This window comes from Crinia signifera, chromosome 8 (assembly GCF_055691185.1).
Source record: "Crinia signifera chromosome 8, ASM5569118v1, whole genome shotgun sequence".
NCBI lineage: Eukaryota > Metazoa > Chordata > Amphibia > Anura > Myobatrachidae > Crinia > Crinia signifera.
The window spans coordinates 77,201,324-77,221,203 of record NC_139224.1 but is presented as its reverse complement, the minus strand read 5'-3'; the positions used below and the strand labels follow the sequence as shown (position 1 = coordinate 77,221,203).

Sequence of the window (19,880 nt, the reverse complement as noted above, 5' to 3'; positions counted from 1 at the left end):
AAATATACAAATAGCAATTTCCGTAACCTATATCTGAATTGTGCCCATTGAAGAGTTCTGCATATCCAAGAGGATCATACCACGGCCGACGTTTCATGTAACGATATATAGTGCAGTCATACAGCAGATTATTTAGCGTGCATGGCGAATGTGGTGTATTGTTGCATTGCAAATCTGCATAATGTGTACTCAGTTTAATATTATAAATACCATAAAGCAGCAGTTCCAAAACTTTTTGGAATCATGGCATCTAGGTGTATCGGAATATTTTCCCAGTACACCAAGGCCAAAAGTTTCTTATTGAAAAAGTTTGAAAAAAAAAAAATATAAATTATCTAAATTGTGTTTATCATCTTTAGGTTTAATTATGTGGGGAGGGACAGGAATCACTTCTGTTAATCCACAGAATTTGATTAGCAGCTACAAGCACTGGTTCTGTTTATTATAATGACCATAAAATAATTTGCATTGGTCCTGGAACACTAACGTGAGTCAACCCTGCAAGTGTCCCGAGGCACCACAACAGACAGTTTGGGAATCACTGCCAAAAAGTATTTCTATAGAAAATCTAACCTACTTTCCTTGAGACAACTGAAGACATGTGACAAACACTTATTCCTCCAACTAGAATAAAAAAAAATTCACCTTCAATTCACATTTTGTGGACTCATTGTTGTTCAGAATACATTACACTATTGTATTATTGTAGGTTACTTATATCAAATATTTACAAAATACTATTCAGAGTAGAAAGGAAGAAAATAAATGATTGTCAATGCCAGAACGTCATATACTTGTGTGTTTTATATGTTATTGTAGAGCAGTGTTTGCTTTGAGCCGTTTTCAAGTGGGCCCCCAGATCTAGAGATGCCCAAACCAGTTTACGTCCACCACCAGTTCAACTATTATTTACTGGTCTCTTCTTTTCATGTAAAGGGCCAAGGTATTTTATTTTTGTTACTTGTGGAGACCAGTGTGATTGTTTTCTATATGGTGGCCAATAGGATTGTTTTTTTTCCCTGTGGGAGCCAATGTGTTTTGCCCTGTGGGCATCTCGTGGTGTGCCTTGGCAATTACATTTTTTTATTTAGTGTGCCTCAAGGTGAAAAAAGGTTGAAAATCACTGTTGTAGAGGATGCCCCAGTACTGCCTGGGCTTTTCAATCTCCTTTGGCATTTTGATTTACTCTCCTCTTTCATCCCCTCTTTTTCAATCTCTTTAATCTCGCTGAACCATCAAATGGTCTCATATTAACCTGCAAATTATGCTGCTTGTTGGTCTGCAGGCCTGGGATAGGGACAGAGGTGAGCAGTGCTGCTGGTCTTGCCCAGTAGCTTAGAATAGACCTCAAAATGCAGCTAACTTTGCCAGGGGGAAGAGAGGCAGGCAACAATAAGTAACAAAATCTCTTCTCTCCTGTAGAAAAGAATGTCATTTTTTATCCAACTCCTAAGAAAGGCCAAACTTCTACGAAGAAGAGATTTGACACTAGAATCCTTATGCAGACTCTGTCTGGACATCCTTCTCTTGAGCCAGCAGGACTGTAACCTCTGGGCAGTAGGGTCACTAAGGGACCCTAGTGATTGGTAGAAAGACTGACACAGAAGAATGGAGGCTGGCGCTCATACATAATGGCAGAAAAGCTGTTGCAGACAGGAAGGGGATGGTGCAGTGGATGGGAAGTGAGGTAGGCACAGACAGAGAATGGACAGAGAGGCTGTCAAAGAACAAGGGAAGTGAGGCTGATAGACAGAAAGGGTGGAAATGTAGAAGGATGGACAGTTGGTGGGAACAAGTGGAAAAAATAAGCTGGCATAGGTGAAAATAAGGGCAGAGAGGCTGGAGGGTGGGGGAGAGAGGATATAGGATCAGAGACAATTTTTCCTACAGGGCTCACAAAAAGGGCATGGGAGCAGTGTTCCCTCTAAGCTGTGCGCAGACAACTCGACGAGCGTGCGCACAGACATTACAACAGAGCGCACAAAGCAGCAGTGGTCCCTTTTTGCAGTTGTGGACTCTATTAATGTGTGTTTCTCCCATTAACTACATTTTGTGCTGTGTTTTGAATATTTAAATGTTTAATATCATTTTGAAGAAAAGTTAACACAAATGCTGAACGTCATTTTCCAGTTATATATAAGCGACGCACAAAAATTTAAATTTCCTTCCAAAGTTGCACAGCCAAAATCTTTTGCTGCACACAGCCTTCGTAAAATTAGAGGGAACATTGATTGGGAGGTGCAGCGGTGCTGACCAAAAGTGGTGGAATAGATCTGTGGTGCATACACGAGACAATTACAGCATTTATTCCATTGAAACAAAAAGTTACAAACCCGTAGGTTGGGGTGAGCGTGTGGGACAGAATGCCCCAGAGAAAACGCTTCCCAATGTTTGATCTGCCACTGTGACCAACAGCTGGGAGACAGTGCGTAGACAAGGATTTTGCCTGGCAACTCTCCCTAGCACATGCAGATCGGCAGGGCAGCTTCTTCTGTCTCCCTGTCATCAGCAATGCAATTTGGCGTGTGGCCCAAGAGCTAAAAATTGTACTGCCCAAGGGCAGAGCCGGATTAGGACCCAGGGGTCTGGGGCACTTACACAAATTGATATAAAAACTGGCGCTAATAGGATGCAGCTGTGCTTATTCCACAGAGACCATCAATTTCTCCAAGCTTGAAATGGTCAACAGACACAAATGGAGGAATAACCAGCGCGTAGATTGAAACTTGCTTGTGAGCAGGAGATCAGAAGACAGGTGATGTCATTAGTGGGCCAATGAAACATCACTTACTTTTTAATTCTGTCTCGTGTTCACATAGCAGTTTCTTTAACAAGTAGGTGAATTCTTCTCCCCACATAGACCAACACTTACTTCAGTTTTCTCTCTCGAGTACACTGAAAGGTATCTTTAATCTTCTAACAAATTAATACTTTTCATATGAATGAGTGCAACTTACTTTCAATTTCTAACTCGTGTTCCCATAATGGTTTCTTTAAAATGAGGATCCGACATCAAAGATAAAAACACAAAATTTATTCAGGTCACATATGTAGAGGAATCAACAGAGCCCGATAGCTCAACTGGTGAGTAGATGTAGCACTCCCGTCCACAGCGCTGCAGACGCTGGGATCGGTAAACTCGCAAGTTGGTGCCGGCCTCCACATGAAACATGCCAGTGTAGGGTGCGCCAGCGATCCCTCCTACCTCTGTTACTACCCAGTTTGTTTTATCACAGTTCCAATTGTAAAGCGCAACGGAATATGCTATGCTATATAAGGAACTGTAAATAATATAAAAAAATTACTGTGGACAGGCATACTTGGATGCGGTCACTGAAATAATCCTCCACCATTTTTTTAATGGTTACAACATCATACTGTATGCAGTGACAATACACGTCTGTAATTGTAGCTTGTGTGTTTGGAAAAATCTAGTTCTCTCACCAACAGCTCTTTGCGCCTTTACAGGTTTGTGTCCATTGGAAACAAAGATAAAGGCTTATACCTGGGATTAAGTATGGTGGCCAAAATAAAGTGATCAGATTTGAACAAAATGATCACCCTTTTCAGGTAATCGACAGCGGGTGCCGGACGGCTCCCCGACAGTCGGGATTCCGACAGTCATTCCTCTGACGTCGGAATCCCAACGGCTCCCTCGTGTGGATCCACGACCCCCATAGGAGGTAGAATAAAATAGGTGGCGAGTGCAGCTCGCCACCGTGCCCGCGGCGAGGCGAGTGCAGTGAGCTCGCAAGGGGCTTCATTGCCGCCCCCCCGCTGTGCAGTCGAGACTCCGACGTCGGAGAAATGACTGCCGGAATCCTGACTGCCGGTTATTTATACCACACCCACCGACAGCATATCCTGCACGTACCTGTCATTTTAAAAAAAGATTCTGCACCACTATCAAAACACGGAACTTGGGCAAATTCCAACAACACTGGTTGCATTGTTAGATAGGGCAGCAAGGACTGTGTAATGTTAGCATTACTGCCTTACAGCACTGAGTTCACAAGTTTGATTCCCATTATGGCCCTAACTTTGCAGAGTTTGCATATTCTCCCCGTACTTGCAAGGAGTTTATTCCAGGAACTCCATTTCTCTCCCACAATCCAAAAATATATGAAGCAGTAAATTGGCTTCCAACATAAATTATCCCTACAATGAATGGGTTTGCGTAGAATACATGTGGTAGAGGAATATGGATAATAAGCTCCACTGGGGCAGTGACTGATGTGAATGTATACATTTTGTGAGGGAGGATACTAATGACACTTTTTTTGCTTGGTCTAATAAAGAGAACAGTACGTTAATCAACTATGTAGATCTCACCACACTAATGGCGAATATTGGACGCACCAGCAAAGTTGTTATGGCCTTCTTAGGAACTTCCTTGTAAATAGTATAATTTTAAAGCTAGGATGAACTCGATGGACTGATGTCTTTTTCAACCTCACAAACTATGTCACTGAGTCAATCATACCTATGACAATGCCTACAGGAGTACTTCTGATCCTGATTGAGGAGGCAATTGACAAAGAGTGTGTTGGTGGTGTGGATTACAGGCACTTGGATACAGAGAAAAGGGAGCTAGGTGTCGCTGACCTGATTTCGCTTTTAGCCAAAGTTTCTGAATTGGAGTTCTGATGAATGCACTGCAAGTGACGTCTAAAGGGAGGAGGTTACTTTCTAAGTGGTTTACGTCCTTACCCCTGCTTACTATGGCTTTACAAAGGCTACATATGGCTTGACAGTTGTAGTCTGGATTTGGGTAGAAAATAAATAAATAATTCCAGACAGTGGATTTTTGGACAATGCATGACAATGGGCTTTTTCATTCCATGGGCAACAACTGTCTCCACTGGTGCCTTATTTAAACTACATCCTCTCTAATTTACTCTATACTGCAATCACCCCATTTTGTGTCATTTTTTCTAGGGGTAACCTTTTCTACCCAGGGTAATCCTACGCAGTGCACCCAAGATGGCTGCCTCACATGGTACCTTGTTAGTGTAGAATACACAACTAGTGGAAGTTATTATTTTTATCTTATGTCTATGTGACCTTGTGTATTCATGTCTGTAAAGCGCCTTGAGTCCTGTTGGAGAAAGTATGCTACATAAATAAACTTATATCCTCATCAGAATCCTCGTCCACATTCTCATTAGCGCCAGCTACATCAATATCCTTCTCATCCTTGTGTACATCTACAGTGACACCCTCAATCTCAACACATTGACTGGCGCTGTTCCTCCCAACATTTGCATAGGATATGCAAATGGTTAAAGGAGCCTTCTCTTCCTGTACAGTATTGGAAGGGTCAGGCCTATACATCGCAACTGTGGACACTTGGACTCTACTTGGGAATATGTTCCTGTGCTTTAACAAGCTTTATTTTTTATTTTATTTTTATAAAAATCGACACCTTAGAGGGCGCAGCTGCACTCAATATAATAATTACAACAATTAATAAATAAAAAAACCTTCTGTTTTAATAAAAAGAAAAAAATTATTCATCATAATTCAAGAAGTGCACTTCAATTACATAGAAACAAACATAAAACACATATATAAAAAGAAGCAATATTTGCTGAGGAGGAGGCCTAAATGGCTTATATTCAGCATCTCAAAGACTTTATTAGTAATGGAGGCAGTGTTTATAAAGTCATATTGCATTTACCAGTCCCCCTAGAGGGTGAATGGGTCTCCTCTCTGTATATTTTGTTAGGACACATTTCCTTTTTCTGAGCACTAGGTTGATCCTTTTTAACGGGGTGCAGTCCCCCCTTATGCCACGGGGGTGCTCCAGGTGTTGTATTGTCTGGACAATGTATTTAGTGCAGCTGTGCCTTCTAAATTGTCAAATTTTATTGTCACCATCCCATACTTTTGGTTTTCTACAGGAGGTACATATTTCCTCTGATTAGGGGCTGCAGCTGAACTCAGAGTAATCTAGAAGGTCTTGCCACCAGCTTCAGAACTAGCGCTACTGTGTGACCTAGTGTCACTCTCTTTCTCTGTGTTCCAAATAGATTGGAAATGAATGTTATGGAGGTTAATACTTTAGGACAGTGGTTCCCAAACTGTGTGCCTAGGCTTCCTGGGGTGCCTCAGGACACTTGCAGGGGTGCCTTGGGTTGGTGGACCAGGATCAATTCATATTATTTATTGGCAATGTAACAGGCAAAACCAGTGCTTGTGGCTGCCAATCATAATATATGTGGACAAACAGAAGCAAATCCTGTCCCTCACCAGATAACTGTGACATATAAACACAATGCACTTTAATATATTTTTTCAGAATTTCTTGATAAGAAGCATTTGGCCTAGGGGTGCCTTGAAAATATTTTGATGCCCTAGGGTGCTGTGATTCAAAAAAGTTTGGGAACCACTGCTTTAGGAACAAACCCCCCCCCCCCCCCAAAAAAAAACGGTACTTGTGTAGTATCACGGCGTCCATCGCATCGCATACCATAAGGCATGCGATGCGATATCATGCGATATCGCGCGATGTTGTACAATGTCATACAATTTTAAAATTGTATGGCATTGTATATGGCATACAATGCGATGGGATGCGATTATAACTTGTATAAGCAACCTAATGGGTGGTTACAATGTTAAATGCACCCACACGCCACCCCCCAGTATAAACGTGAACCCGAAGCGTGCCCGCGTGGGGCGGCAGTACGCGTCCTCCGACCTTTTCATACCCCCACTATACACGCCGGCGTGGAGTTGATTTTATAAAGTGTGGCGAGCATAGCGAGCCCGAAGCGTGGCGAGCGCGCATAACTTCACAGGTATACGCGTGCGCTCGCCACATTTTATAGAATCAACTCCACGCCGACGTGGATAGTGGGGGTATGAAAAGGTCGTAGGACGTGTACCACTGCGCTCGCCACGCTTCGGATTCACGTTTATACTGGGGGGGGGGTGGAGTGGGGGTGCATTTAACATAGTAAGCACCCGTTAGGGTGCTTATACAATTTCTCATCGCATAGGGGGCTAAAATCGCATTGCATCGGGTGTATGGCATGCGATGCGATAAAAAATCGCGCAATCACATATCGGGGGCGCCGTGATAATACACAAGTACCAAAAACACATTCTGTGGGTTTATCTGTTTTTATGTTTGTTTTTTTCCAATAAAGATCTTGAAAGGGTGGTTTTGGCAAAATCAATCCAGATCCAAAACACGAAAAGTATCCGGTGCATATCTTGCTGTAAACAAGTGAGCTATTACTGATAAAACTTCTTACATTTTTAGTGAAAGCCTGGATTGGCTTAGGTTTAGTTTGTACCGGACAGGTAAGGTATTTATTTTAGTGTTTTATAATATTTTTCTACGTAATAAAACCTTGGGCTTCTACATATACATACATATTATATATTGACATCTTGAGGTCCATTAACATGGTCAAGCAATTAATCAGAAAATTGGTTAAATCCATTTTATTTAACCAATTTGTCTGAATTCTCATTTTTGGCTTATTGTCAATCTTAAGGTGTATGACCAGCTTTATGCTCCTGCATAAACACAGAAACAATGGTCAGGTGAACAGGCTGATGATTTATAGGTGTAGGCCCAGCTTTAATCTGTGCTTTCCAAACAAAGCCTTATTTTCAATCTCATCTCGCAAACTAGTGTTACATACTTAATACTAACCTCTGAAAGTTGTTTTTGTAATTCACCGATTTTCTTCTCATAAATCTTCTTTCTGTCAGACACAATGGCCATCAAGTTGAAGCGTATCTCACCTTCACAATATCTAAATAGGGACAAGCAAAAATATTAATTGTTAGTTAAAAACTAGACATTTCAGTCATTTGAAAATGGTGCAAATTAGATGCACATGTTCTGCTTATATGACTTGGGAATCACATCAAAGTCGCACTGCCAGTTATAAACTCCAAAAGAAAACGAATCACCCACATATTAACCCCTTCCCGACATTTGACGTACATGTACGTCATGGTCGGGAAGTACTTCCCGACATTTGACGTACATGTACGTCATGGCTTCTAACTGTCACTGCGTCTATAGACGCGGTGACAGTTAAGAGATGTCTGCTGTCCCTGACAGCAGACATCCCCCCTCGCCGCCCAGGGGGGGCAGGGGTGCCCCCCCCGGTCGGCGATCGCTGTGATTGGCTGTTCAAATCTGAACAGTCAATCACAGCGTTTCCTGTGTTACCGGCGGCTAAGCCGCTCGGTAACACAGAAAACGGTGGTGATCGGTGCAGCACCGATCACCACCGAGCGGCAGCACCCCCCTCCCACCCGCCGGGCACTCACCCGGCAGCAGCAGCAGCTCCCCCGGCTCCACCGCTACGTCCGGAGCGCACGCTGCGCTCCCCTCCTCCCCCCTCCCCCCCGCAGCAGCAGCAGCAGCAGCAGCATCATGCTGCTGCTGGAAAAGTTAAAAATAAAATAAAATAAAAAATAATGTGCAAATGTGTATATATATATATATATATATATATATATATATATACACACACACATATATATATATATATATATATATATATGTGTGTGTATATATATGTATATATATATATATACACACACATATATATATATATATATATATATATATATATATGTGTGTGTGTGTGTGTGTGTGTGTGTGCGTATACCGCACCGATCACCAACGATCGCCAGCCCCCCCCCCTCCCACCCGGCAGCCCCCCTCCCTCCCACCCACCCGGCTGCCGCAGCGCCAGCACCCCTCCCACCCCCCCGCCAGCCGCAGCGCCAGCCCCCCTCCCAAAGCTGGTGACCAAAATGGGGTCACTTGTGGGGGGGTTCCACTGTATTGGTGCTTCGGGGGTCTTGCTAATGCGACATAGCACCCGCCATTCATTCCACCACCAAAAATCACTCCTTCCCTTCTGAGTCCTGCCATGCACCCAACTGGTATTTTTTGGTCACATGTGAGGCATTGCCGTACCCGGGAGAAATTGGGGCACAGATTTTGGGGTGCTTTGTCTCCTTCATTCCTTGTGAAAATTAAAAATTTTGAGCCAGAACTGCATTTTTGTGTAAAAAATTAAATTTTTTTACACAAAAATGCAGATCTGGCTCAAAATTTTTCATTTTCACAAGGAATGAAGGAGACAAAGCACCCCAAAATCTGTGCCCCAATTTCTCCCGGGTACGGCAATGCCTCACATGTGAAGAAAAAATACCAGTTGGGTGCATGGCAGGACTCAGAAGGGAAGGAGTGATTTTTGGATTTTGCAGCACAGATTCTGGTTGAATGACCCCCGAAACACCCATACAGTGGAACCCCCCCACAAGTGACCCCATTTTGCAAACTACACCCCTCAGGGAATTCATCTAGGGGTATAGAGTACATTTCAAACCCCCCGGGGTTTCACCAATTTTGATACAACTGAGCTGTGAAAATGAAAAATTATTTTTTTTCATTTTCACTGCCCAGTTGTACCACAATTGGTGAAACCCCTGGGGGTTTGAAATGTACACTATACCCCTAGATGAATTCCCTGAGGGGTGTAGTTTGCAAAATGGGGTCACTTGTGGGGGGGTTCCTAACTTTTAGCATCTTATGGTGCCTAGAAACCTACATGGTGCCTAAAAAATAATCTCATAAAAAGGAGTCTCCAAAATCAAGTAGGTGCTCCTTCTATTATGAAGCCTGTGGTTTGGTCACCGTGCACACTAGGGCCACATATAGGATATTTATGAAAACCAAAGAATTGGGGGAATCAATTTTTAGTCACATTTCTCTAGTAAAATCTACTGTGTTCCTTAGAAAAATGTATTAAAATTGAAAATCCGAAAAAAAAATGAAATTTTGAAATTTCACCTACACTTTGTTTTAATTCCTGTGAAACACCTAAAGGGTTAACAAACTTCCAAAATGCTGTTTTGAATACTGTGAGGGGTGCAGTTTTTGAAATGGCATCATTTATGGGGGTGTCTCACATACAAGTCCCTCAAAGTCACATCAGAACTGAACTGGTCCCTAAAAAAATCAGTGTTTGAAATTTTCTTGAAAATTTGAGAATTTGCTAGTCATATTTGAAGCCTCCTAGTGTCCAAAAAAATGAAAAGGAGGTTGAAATAATAATTGCAACATAAAGTAGACATATGGTCTTTGTTAGTTATTAACTATTTTGAGTGGTATGATTATTTGTCTCACAAGCAGAAAATGTGACATTTTGCATATTGCTAAATTTTCCATTTTTTCACGATATTTTGGTATTTTTCACAAAAAAACACAGACTGTATCGACCCAAATTTACCACTAACTTGAAGTACAATGTGTCACGAGAAAACAATCTCAAAATCACTGGGATAAGTAAAAGCAAAAAAAAGTTATCCCCACTTAAGTGAGACATGTCAGATTTGAAAAAAAGGGCTCTGTCATGAAGGCACAAACTGGCTCTGTCATGAAGGGGTTAAACCACCAAGCATGAACCACTGACACTACAGCCATCACTAAAAGTACTGGTACTGAAGTTGGATGCTTCAGTGTTTTAAGACCTTTTTGTGAGATGTTACGATGGTATACTATAGTAAAATTACAAGCATTTCCTAAGTGTCAAAGGCTTTTATTGAAAATTATAACAAGTTCATGCAAAGAATAAATATTTTCCATGCTGACCCTTCTATTACAAGACCTCTGCAATTCACCCTGGAATGCTGTCTATCAACCTTGGGGGCCACATACGGACTGATGGCCACCCATTCTTGCCCTTTTAATGCTTGAAGTTTGTCAGAATTTGTGGGCTTTTGTTTGTTCATCCACCTCCTAGGATTAAGGTCTGGGAAGTTTCCTGGCCATGGACCTAAAATTTTAATGCTTTTTATGTCATCACTTTTGCCTATGGCAAGGTGCTCCATCATGCCGGAAAATCCATTACTCCTTAACAAACGGTTCTCGGAGGGTTGGGAGAATTAGTTCTTGGAGAATTTTTTGTGTTTTGGTACCATTCTTTATTCATGGCTGTTTTCTTATGCAAAATTGTAAAAAAAGTGAGCTGACTCCCCTATCTGAGAAGCAGGCCCACACATAAATGGTCTCAGGATGCTTTACTGTTGGCATGACACAGGACTGATGATAGTGCTCATCTTTTCTTCTCTGGACAAGCATTTTTCCAAATACACCAAACAATCTTAAAGGGAATTCATCAGAGAACATTACCATACCCCTGTCCTCAGTAGTCCAATCTCTACATTTTGCAGAATATTAGTCTCTCTGATTTTTTTTTCTGGAGAGAAGTGGATTTGTTCCTGTTCTTCTTGAAACCAGGCCATCCTCCAAAAGTCTTTGCCTCACTGTGTGTGCAGATGCAATTACACCTGCCTGTTGCCATTCCTGAGCAAGCTCTATACTGGCAGTGCCCCATCCCACAGCTGAATCAACTTTAGGAGATGGCCCTGGAGCTTGCTGGCCGTTTCTTGGTTGTCCTAAAACCTCCTTGGTTAATTGAGGTGAAATCTTTCTAGCAGCATTAGCCTTGCCTGTGAAGCCCTTTTTGTGCAAAGCAAGGATAACTGCACGCGCGTTCTTGCGGGTAACAATGGTTAACAAAGGAAAAACTAGGATGTCAGGCACCACAATCCTACTAAAGCTTCCAATCTGTTATTCTATCTCACTCAAAATGACGGCGTGATCTTCTACCCTGTCCTTGTCAACACGCTCACCTGTGTTAACGAGAGAATCACTGGAAAGATGTCAGTTGGTCCTTTATGGAATGGCTGAATACAGTGGAAATGTTTTTGGGTCTGACTCGGAGTTGATAGTTGTCGTGCGAATTCACAATCTGTCCAATTATCGAATGACTGCGCATTCATATGGATCGTAGAGTGCACGCACAAGCCAAAATATTAACAGAAATAGCGAAAATCTCATCGTAACCCTCTCATAATTGATGGACAGAGTCAAATCAGTGTTTGGGGGTGGAAACCAACCTTTTCAGGAAGTGTCTGAAAAACCCATGCATTTTGAGGAGGGGTGTGTGATCATTTGACGGGATGTGTGACAGGATACGGCTAGTGATGTTTTTCGCATCTCATTCTTAGATTTACCCATGGCAGGTTTTCACTGGACTACGCGGAATGGTTGCCAGGCTAGGAATGTTCACTATGAGGCATATGCACAGGACACAAGGGCATTCCCTAAGAGAGTTAGAGCAATTTTTTAGCAGAAAAGGGCATACGGGTACACAAACATTAATTATAATGGGAGGTCTAGTAGGGTAAAGATCAGCCAAGGGTTCAGGGTATGCTGGAAATAGGTTGAACTCAATGGACTGAAGTCTTTTTTCAACCTCACACACTGTTACTATGAATGGGCAGTGGCTCACTTAATGCATTCATCTGCTAATTTGTAGATGAGCAAATAGGTCTGAATCAGGCTCTAAGTTCATTGTCATGGCAAGAGGGACTGTGCACATAACTACAATTCACCATCATGACATTCTGCAGTATATGCAAATTATGATCATAAAAACGGAGGCAGCAGACTTTCTGAAAATGAATATTAAACATTCTCAAAACTTTTGGGCCATGGCTGTAGCCAGAATGGAGACATGATGTTTATGCTCAATTTTTACCCTGCCATCTGAAGGTCTCTATAGGAATAGAAAATTAATTATACAAAGGCAATAAGAGCTATTCAAACTGGACTGCACAGATACGAATTGCCGTTCAAGTTAAGTAGGCTTTAATGGTGCAGGATTTCGGTCTGGCTATGTTGCGTATACCCGATTGCAGAGCTGTGCAAATTAGCAGCCCAGCGATCAGGTCTGAAAATCCCTCAATGTTTTTATCTACAAGTTTCCAGTTCTGGGGAGTATGTGCCCATTTTAAACTACGTTTCCTGTCCATAGTTAACGGCAGTGGAACCTGGTGTGCCTCTGCTGTAGCCCATCTACTTCAAAGCTCGAAGTGCTGTGATTTCGAAGTAACATTTGGTTATTTGCTAATGTATCCTTCCTGTAAATTTTATCAGTACTTCCTCATCTTTGCGGCCACCACGTACACTATGGAACTTACGTAGCGTACGTGAGCCACAAGGGATATTTTTGGGGTCCACGCCACCATCTATTACCTTTAGTAAAGTTATGGCGAGCGGAGCGAGCCACCGAGCCCAAAGCGTGGCGAGCGAAGCGAGCCCACGAGGGGACAATCGCAATTCACGTAGCGGCTAATGTAACTGGCATAAGCGGTGGCCCAAAGATGAGGAAGTACCATTTTTTTCATTCTCGCTATTCTCTGTTCACTTTCATGAAAAAGGTGTTTTTCACCATCATAATGGCTATTTGCGTAAAGATTTTAGTTTTGTGCAGCTGGATCTGTAAACCCAAGATTTTTTATGCATGAATATCAGATGGGAGCAGCAGTTTTTGAGCTACTCAAACTACACAATATGGCTCCAACAATCATTTTATGGTCACTTGATTTGAAACATACAGCATACAGTCTGTTATCTTATACAGATGTGTCCTTCCTCATCTAGCCTCCGCATGTAATGGATTGTAACACACAAGAAGCATGAAAGCCACCAGCTCTGGTCATCTTTTACCCCTCAAAATACATCTTATGTGAATAATGCACACAAACACATTTCCAATTAAAATAATACATGACATAAATATATTCAGAGTGCGACTGCAGCTGTCTGTATCTCCCCCAAAAAAATGCCATATTAGTGTTTTCCAGAAAAATGCACAGTAGCATTGCATATACAGTACTGCTGCCTTTCATTTTAATGCAAAGTCTGCTTGTGTTTCTAATTCATATAGAAAAGCATGAAAGTACATGAAATGATGATCTGCATTAACACACTCCCGACTAGGCACAACTAGAAGGGCGCTTTAACATGACTGCAGCAACAATGAGGGTGGACACATCTGTAGGTTTTCATTCTAAAATAAGACCTTAAAAAAAGGAAGTAATTAAAAATGTAAAAGTTCTGTATTCCTTCCTTCTCTATTTTGGCATTACACAAACAATTATAGAAAGAGGTCACTGATCATCACAGCTATTTGCTTCCCAGTGTGACCTAATGCATCCTGTTCATGGGACAGGGATAATTATAAAAGGCATGCGGAGTACAATCCAGTCAGCCCTGCAGCCATTCAGGGTAAATGCAGATTCCATGGGAAAATAACAGTGCCATCCTCTAGGCCAGTATTTTTCAACCACTGTGCCATGGCAAACTAGTGTGCCTTGAGCTGTTCCCAAGTGTGCCCCCAGATCTAGAGATGGGATGCACGACACTCAGAGGGAGAATAACTTAGTGTGCCGAGCGTAGCGAGCCCGCAAGGAGGGCAATCCACATCCCCCCTTGTCGGGATTTCGGTCGGGATACCGGCTTCGGGATTCCATACCAATCCCCTAGAGAGTCACAGCCCCCACCAGTTCAACTGTTATTTTCTGGTCTTCTTTTCATGTAAAAGGGCCAATGTATTTTATTTTTGTTTGGTTTGTTTTTTTTTCTTGTGGGGGGCCAATGTGCTTTGCCCTGTGGGGATGTCATGGTGTGTCTTTGCAATTTTAAAACCTTTTTTTATTGTGCCGCAAGTTAAAAAAAAAAAAATCACTGTTCTAGGCCCTGGATAGGGTATACAGTCATTGGTTCGACACACCAAAAGGTTGACATGGCTTCGGGCAATGCCTGAGCCGTGCGAGGGATGCGGTGCACCGGTATGGTTTCCATGTTGACCTTTTCACTATCGATCTAGACACGGTCGGCCTAATGCTTGTGTTGACATTCCATACATGTCAACCTATTTCAGGTGATGACCTTCTGTGGTCCACCCAATGCATGTCAACCTTTGGTGGGTCGACCCAATGACCCATACCCCTGGTTAGTGGCACACTTCACACTTGCATAGTTATAGCCCTTTAATGCATTAGGATAATGGTAAAGTAATTTTAAAATCAGGATAATTAAATAAAAGATGCATGTTAATGATCTCTCATAGAAAGAGCTCTTACTTTTGCATTCGCTGTTCTATAACAGGCTTTACCACACTGATCCAATCATCTTGATTGCATACACCTGTAATGAAAGGAAGAAAGAAAACCCCAATAAATCTTTTACTGCCTTTAACCAACAATACATTTGGAAATGTTCGTTGTAGTCTATCTCTGTCAAATGGCTTTTTTTCTGCAATGTGGCCTATTACTGTCCATGTGCATTACAACTGTTGTGATAGGTCTGTTTAGAGTACCTGGTTTGTGGATATGGGGTAATGGTGATATACCATACATATTACCCCATTCACTACGAACTACATTATTGGAACAGTATGGGAGAGGGGTTTTTGTACCTGCGCACTGAATCTATTTGTGTTTTCCTTGACTAGCAGCTGCACTATAAACGTATGACTGGGTCCGTTTGTACAAGATACTGGAATGGGTGGTGGTGCCGCGCTCTGTCACTGAAATTCTACAGTTGTTTGATAAAATGTTGTTCTTTATTTATTTACAAATGTAGCTTTTATACATATGACAATTAGCCTTTTCAATACACTGTCCAGTCATTAGGGCTGAAAGGGTGTATTCCTTTAAGGTCAGTAGATATGGTCTACAGAATGGCACATGGATGCTGTGCCTGAATTACACAATATCAGAATACAATTAAACGAAAAAATAGGTGAAACAGAAAAAATAGTGAAAAAATTTGATGAATTGGGTCATGGATTGGATGTCCAATATATTGTATGGTGTGTACACTCGGATTGGATATGTACACAATGAAGTCGGATTTCCTGAAAGAAAGTTTTTACAGTCTTGCAGTATGAAGCGGCGTCCTGCTATTTGTATTCCTTTGATGGTGGAAAGGTTCCTGAAAAGGAAATGATGGTACCTGTGCGCGCGGTGTTTCGTGTTCGGGAGCGTTTTTTTCTAAGTTGAGGTGGCTGGGGATCCCCGGGTCCCGGACTGGGGGTGCTACAGACGTAGCACCCCCAGTGCTACGTCTACGACGGTGTCCTGTAGAGCACCGGCAGCTCCGTGTGAAACACGGCTGACCGGGCTTCAGTGAATGCAGACGCTGCTCCCCGTCTTGGCGAGGTGTCGCAGCTCACCATTTCAGGATGTGGAGTCCTTTGCGGTGACCGGACAGGACCCTTTGGACAGGACCCTGCTGGCTGGACCTGCTCCCCCTCCTATTGATACTCACCACTGCAGGTACACTTGCTCTGTGTCAGTCTCTCTCCATCTTCCGTTACGTGGTGGCTTGTGCACCCGCCACTCAACTACTTGCGGGGTTCTCACAGGTGTCGGTATGTTGGTCAGCTGGAAGTGTGGGTGGTCATGGGTATGTACCCTCCAACGCGTTTCGGCTTTTGCCTTCTTCTAGGGAGATGGATTGTAGAGTGAGTCTCTCAGTTTAAATATCCCTCCATGTTGCTTCTCTCTGAGCTTTAAACTGAAAGACTCGCGTTGGTGGGTACATACCCATGACCACCCACACTTCCAGCTGACCAAGATACCGACACCTGTGAGAACCCCGCAAGTAGATGAGCGGCGGATGCACAAGCCACCACGTAACGGAAGATGTAGAGAGACTGACACAGAGCAAGTGTACCGGCAGTGGTGAGTATCAATAGGAGGGGGAGCAGGGCGAGCCAGCAGGGTCCTGTCCAAAGAGGTAAACGGTCACCGCAAATGACTCCACATCCTGAAACGGTGAGCCGCAACACCTCGCCAAGAAAGGGAGCAGCGTCTGCATTCACTGAAGCCCGGTCAGCCGTGTTTCACACGGTGCTGCCGGTGCTCTACAGGACACAGACGTAGCACCCCCAGTCCGGGACCCGGGGATCCCCAGCCACCTCAACTTAGAAAAAAAACGGTCCCGAACACGAAACACCGCGCGCACAGGTACAGATGTGGCAAAGTACATCGTGGTTTAAAACGCGCTTTTGAGGTCTCTGAGTCGCGAGTTGTAGATTGCGTTATGTCCTGCGTTATGTCCCACACCATATAATACATAGTTTAACCACTGGGTGACAAATGTTCCACGTTAAGACTACGGTGCTGAATACAATGATGTTGCAGTTGAAAAATGTTCTCTGTATCTTACAGTATGTAACGACAATAACTGTATCATGTATATTGCAGCCTGTCATTGTTATTTTTTTTGTGCAAAAGCACTAAATTACTTTATTGATTAAAAAATGAAAAAAATAGTGCATTTAAAAAAAAAAGTAAAGGTTAGCATGGATTCCATATTTATACAGTAGCAATCTGTACCAATGACATGTATATCTGATCATATCTCCTCCTGCGAATTTAATCCAAGAACTCTTTCTGTAAAGTAAGTACTCTTTCCCTAAATTAAGGATTTTTACCTGAAGTGGAAAATTTACTCTTGCGAAAATAAAAACGTTCTTTGTAACTTACAGTATGTAACGACAATATCTGTATCATGTAAATTGCAGCCTGCCATTGTTAATTTTTTTGTGCAAAAGGAATTTGCAAAGCACCAAATTACTTTATTGATTAAAAAATGAAAAAAAAAAATAGTACATTAAAAAAAAATGTACCCCACTTTGGCTCGAACCAGTATTGCTGCTAGCAGTATACAGTAACTGTGTCTTTAACCGCTAGGCCACAGAAACCTGTGATTTCAGCTGCTCCATTGGTGTACAATATACTGTATAGTCAAGTATGAGACATGCCCAGTAGATTGCGCTGTTTTCATGGCGCAGTACAGCATAATGATAGAAACCTCCGTAATTAATATACCATGTGAAAGTTTCCAGCATTAGTAAAGGTTAGCATGGATTCCATATTTATGCAGTAGCAATCTGTACCAACAACATGTATAACTGATATCTCCTCCTGCAAATTTAATCCAAGAACTCTTTCTGTAAAGTAAGTACTCTTTCCCTAAATTAAGGATTTTTACCTGAAGTGGAAAATTTACTCTTGCGAAAATAAAAACGTTCTTTGTAACTTACAGTATGTAACGACAATAACTGTATCATGTAAATTGCAGCCTGCCATTGTTAATTTTTTTGTGCAAAAGGAATTTGCAAAGCACCAAATTACTTTATTGATTAAAAAATGAAAAAAAAAACGCGCTTTTGAGGTCTCTGAGTCGCGAGTTGTAGATTGCGTTATGTCCTGCGTTATGTCCCACACCATGTAATACATAGTTTAACCACTGGGTGACAAATGTTCCACGTTAAGACTACGGTGCTGAATACAATGATGTTGCAGTTGAAAAATGTTCTCTGTATCTTACAGTATGTAACGACAATAACTGTATCATGTATATTGCAGCCTGTCATTGTTATTTTTTTTGTGCAAAAGCACTAAATTACTTTATTGATTAAAAAAAAAAAAAAAAAAAATAGTGCATTTAAAAAAAAAGTAAAGGTTAGCATGTATTCCATATTTATGCAGTAGCAATCTGTACCAACAACATGTATAACTGATCATATCTCCTCCTGCGAATTTAATCCAAGAACTCTTTCCCTAAAGTAAGTACTATTTCCCTAAAGTAAGGACAAAATCTGTAATGGGAAGTTGGACAAAATCTATAGTGTGAAGTTTTCTTATAAAGAAAGATGATTGGCCAGCTTTCTTTTTCCTGTATTTGTTCCTTATAAACGAGCGTTACAGAGTACTGTACAGTATGTGTGAATTACTGTATACAGTATTGCAGAAGACACCAATGACATGTACAGGCATGATCTGTAGTGTTTAGGAAAAGTGACATCTGGTGGTCAATGACTGTAATTGCAGGTTACATTTACAACATTACGTTACATTTATAACGCGATCTATAACGGGACTATAGCGCAAGGAGCAGGCGCGATTCATGCGCGATTTGCATAGCGCACGTTATGCGCAACGCAGCCACGATGTATGAGGCCATATCTGTACCATTATTTCCTTTTCAGGAACCTTTCCACCATCAAAGGAATACAAATAGCGGGACGCCGCTTCATACTGCAAGACTCTAAAAACTTTGTTTCAGAAAATCCGACTTCATTGTGTACATATCCAATCCGAGTGTACACACCATACAATATATTGGACATACAATCCATGACCCAATTCATCTAATTTTTTCACTATTTTTTCCATTTCACATATTTTTTCGTTTAATTGTATTCTGATATTGTGCAATTCAGGCACAGCATCCATGTGCCATTCTGTAGACTATATCTACTGACCTTGAAGGAATACACCCTTTCAGCCCTAATGACTGGACAGTGTATTGAAAAGGCTAATTGTCATATGTATAAAAGCTACATTTGTAAATAAATAAAGAACAACATTTTATCAAACAACTGTAGAATTTCAGTGACAGAGCGCGGCACCACCAACCATTCAGTACATTATTGGAACATTTCATCACTTTATTATTCTTTCTACTGTTTGCATAAACTCTGTACACTAAGTAAAGGAATTAGGGTTGTCAATACTAAGGCCAGTATTCAATGCTCCAGATTCATGTTTCCGTTCTCACTCCTTGCGGTGAATCTTTTTCACCCTATTCAATGTTCACCGAAAGCGGACAGTGAATGCCGCTGGTGTATTTCAAAGGGGTTTTCACTGTGATTCGCCGAGAGTGTATTCAATGCTAGGATGGTGAACTGCTTTCAGCATGATTTTCGCCATGATTCACCGTTTTGCATTCGACATCTTTTTAAAGGTGAACTGCAATGTGTTCTTTTAAATTACAGGGCTTTTGTTAGTTTTTTGGTCTCCAAAAATCACTCATTTTATTATGAGAAGGGGCATGCTATTTTGATATAATATATATAACATTTATTTTTTTTTTTTTTACACATTACGTTACAGGGGGATGAGGAGCCACTCATTAGATATTCACTGCACACTGGTCCAGCTCATTACATATGCACGAGCAGAACCAG

The 19,880-nt window shown here is 41.8% G+C and overlaps 1 protein-coding gene across 1 annotated transcript in view; it reads right to left on the bottom strand.

Moving 5' to 3' along the window:
• Positions 1 to 19,880, bottom strand: part of UCHL5 (ubiquitin C-terminal hydrolase L5) — a 139,434-nt gene that overhangs the window by 47,234 nt on the left and 72,320 nt on the right. The window contains exons 7-8 of the mRNA XM_083156686.1: positions 14,980 to 15,043; positions 7,670 to 7,772 (exon numbers count right to left, since the gene is read on the bottom strand). Coding sequence (XP_083012812.1) covers positions 7,670 to 7,772; positions 14,980 to 15,043 — 167 coding nt within the window. The remainder of the gene's footprint in view (positions 1 to 7,669; positions 7,773 to 14,979; positions 15,044 to 19,880) is intronic.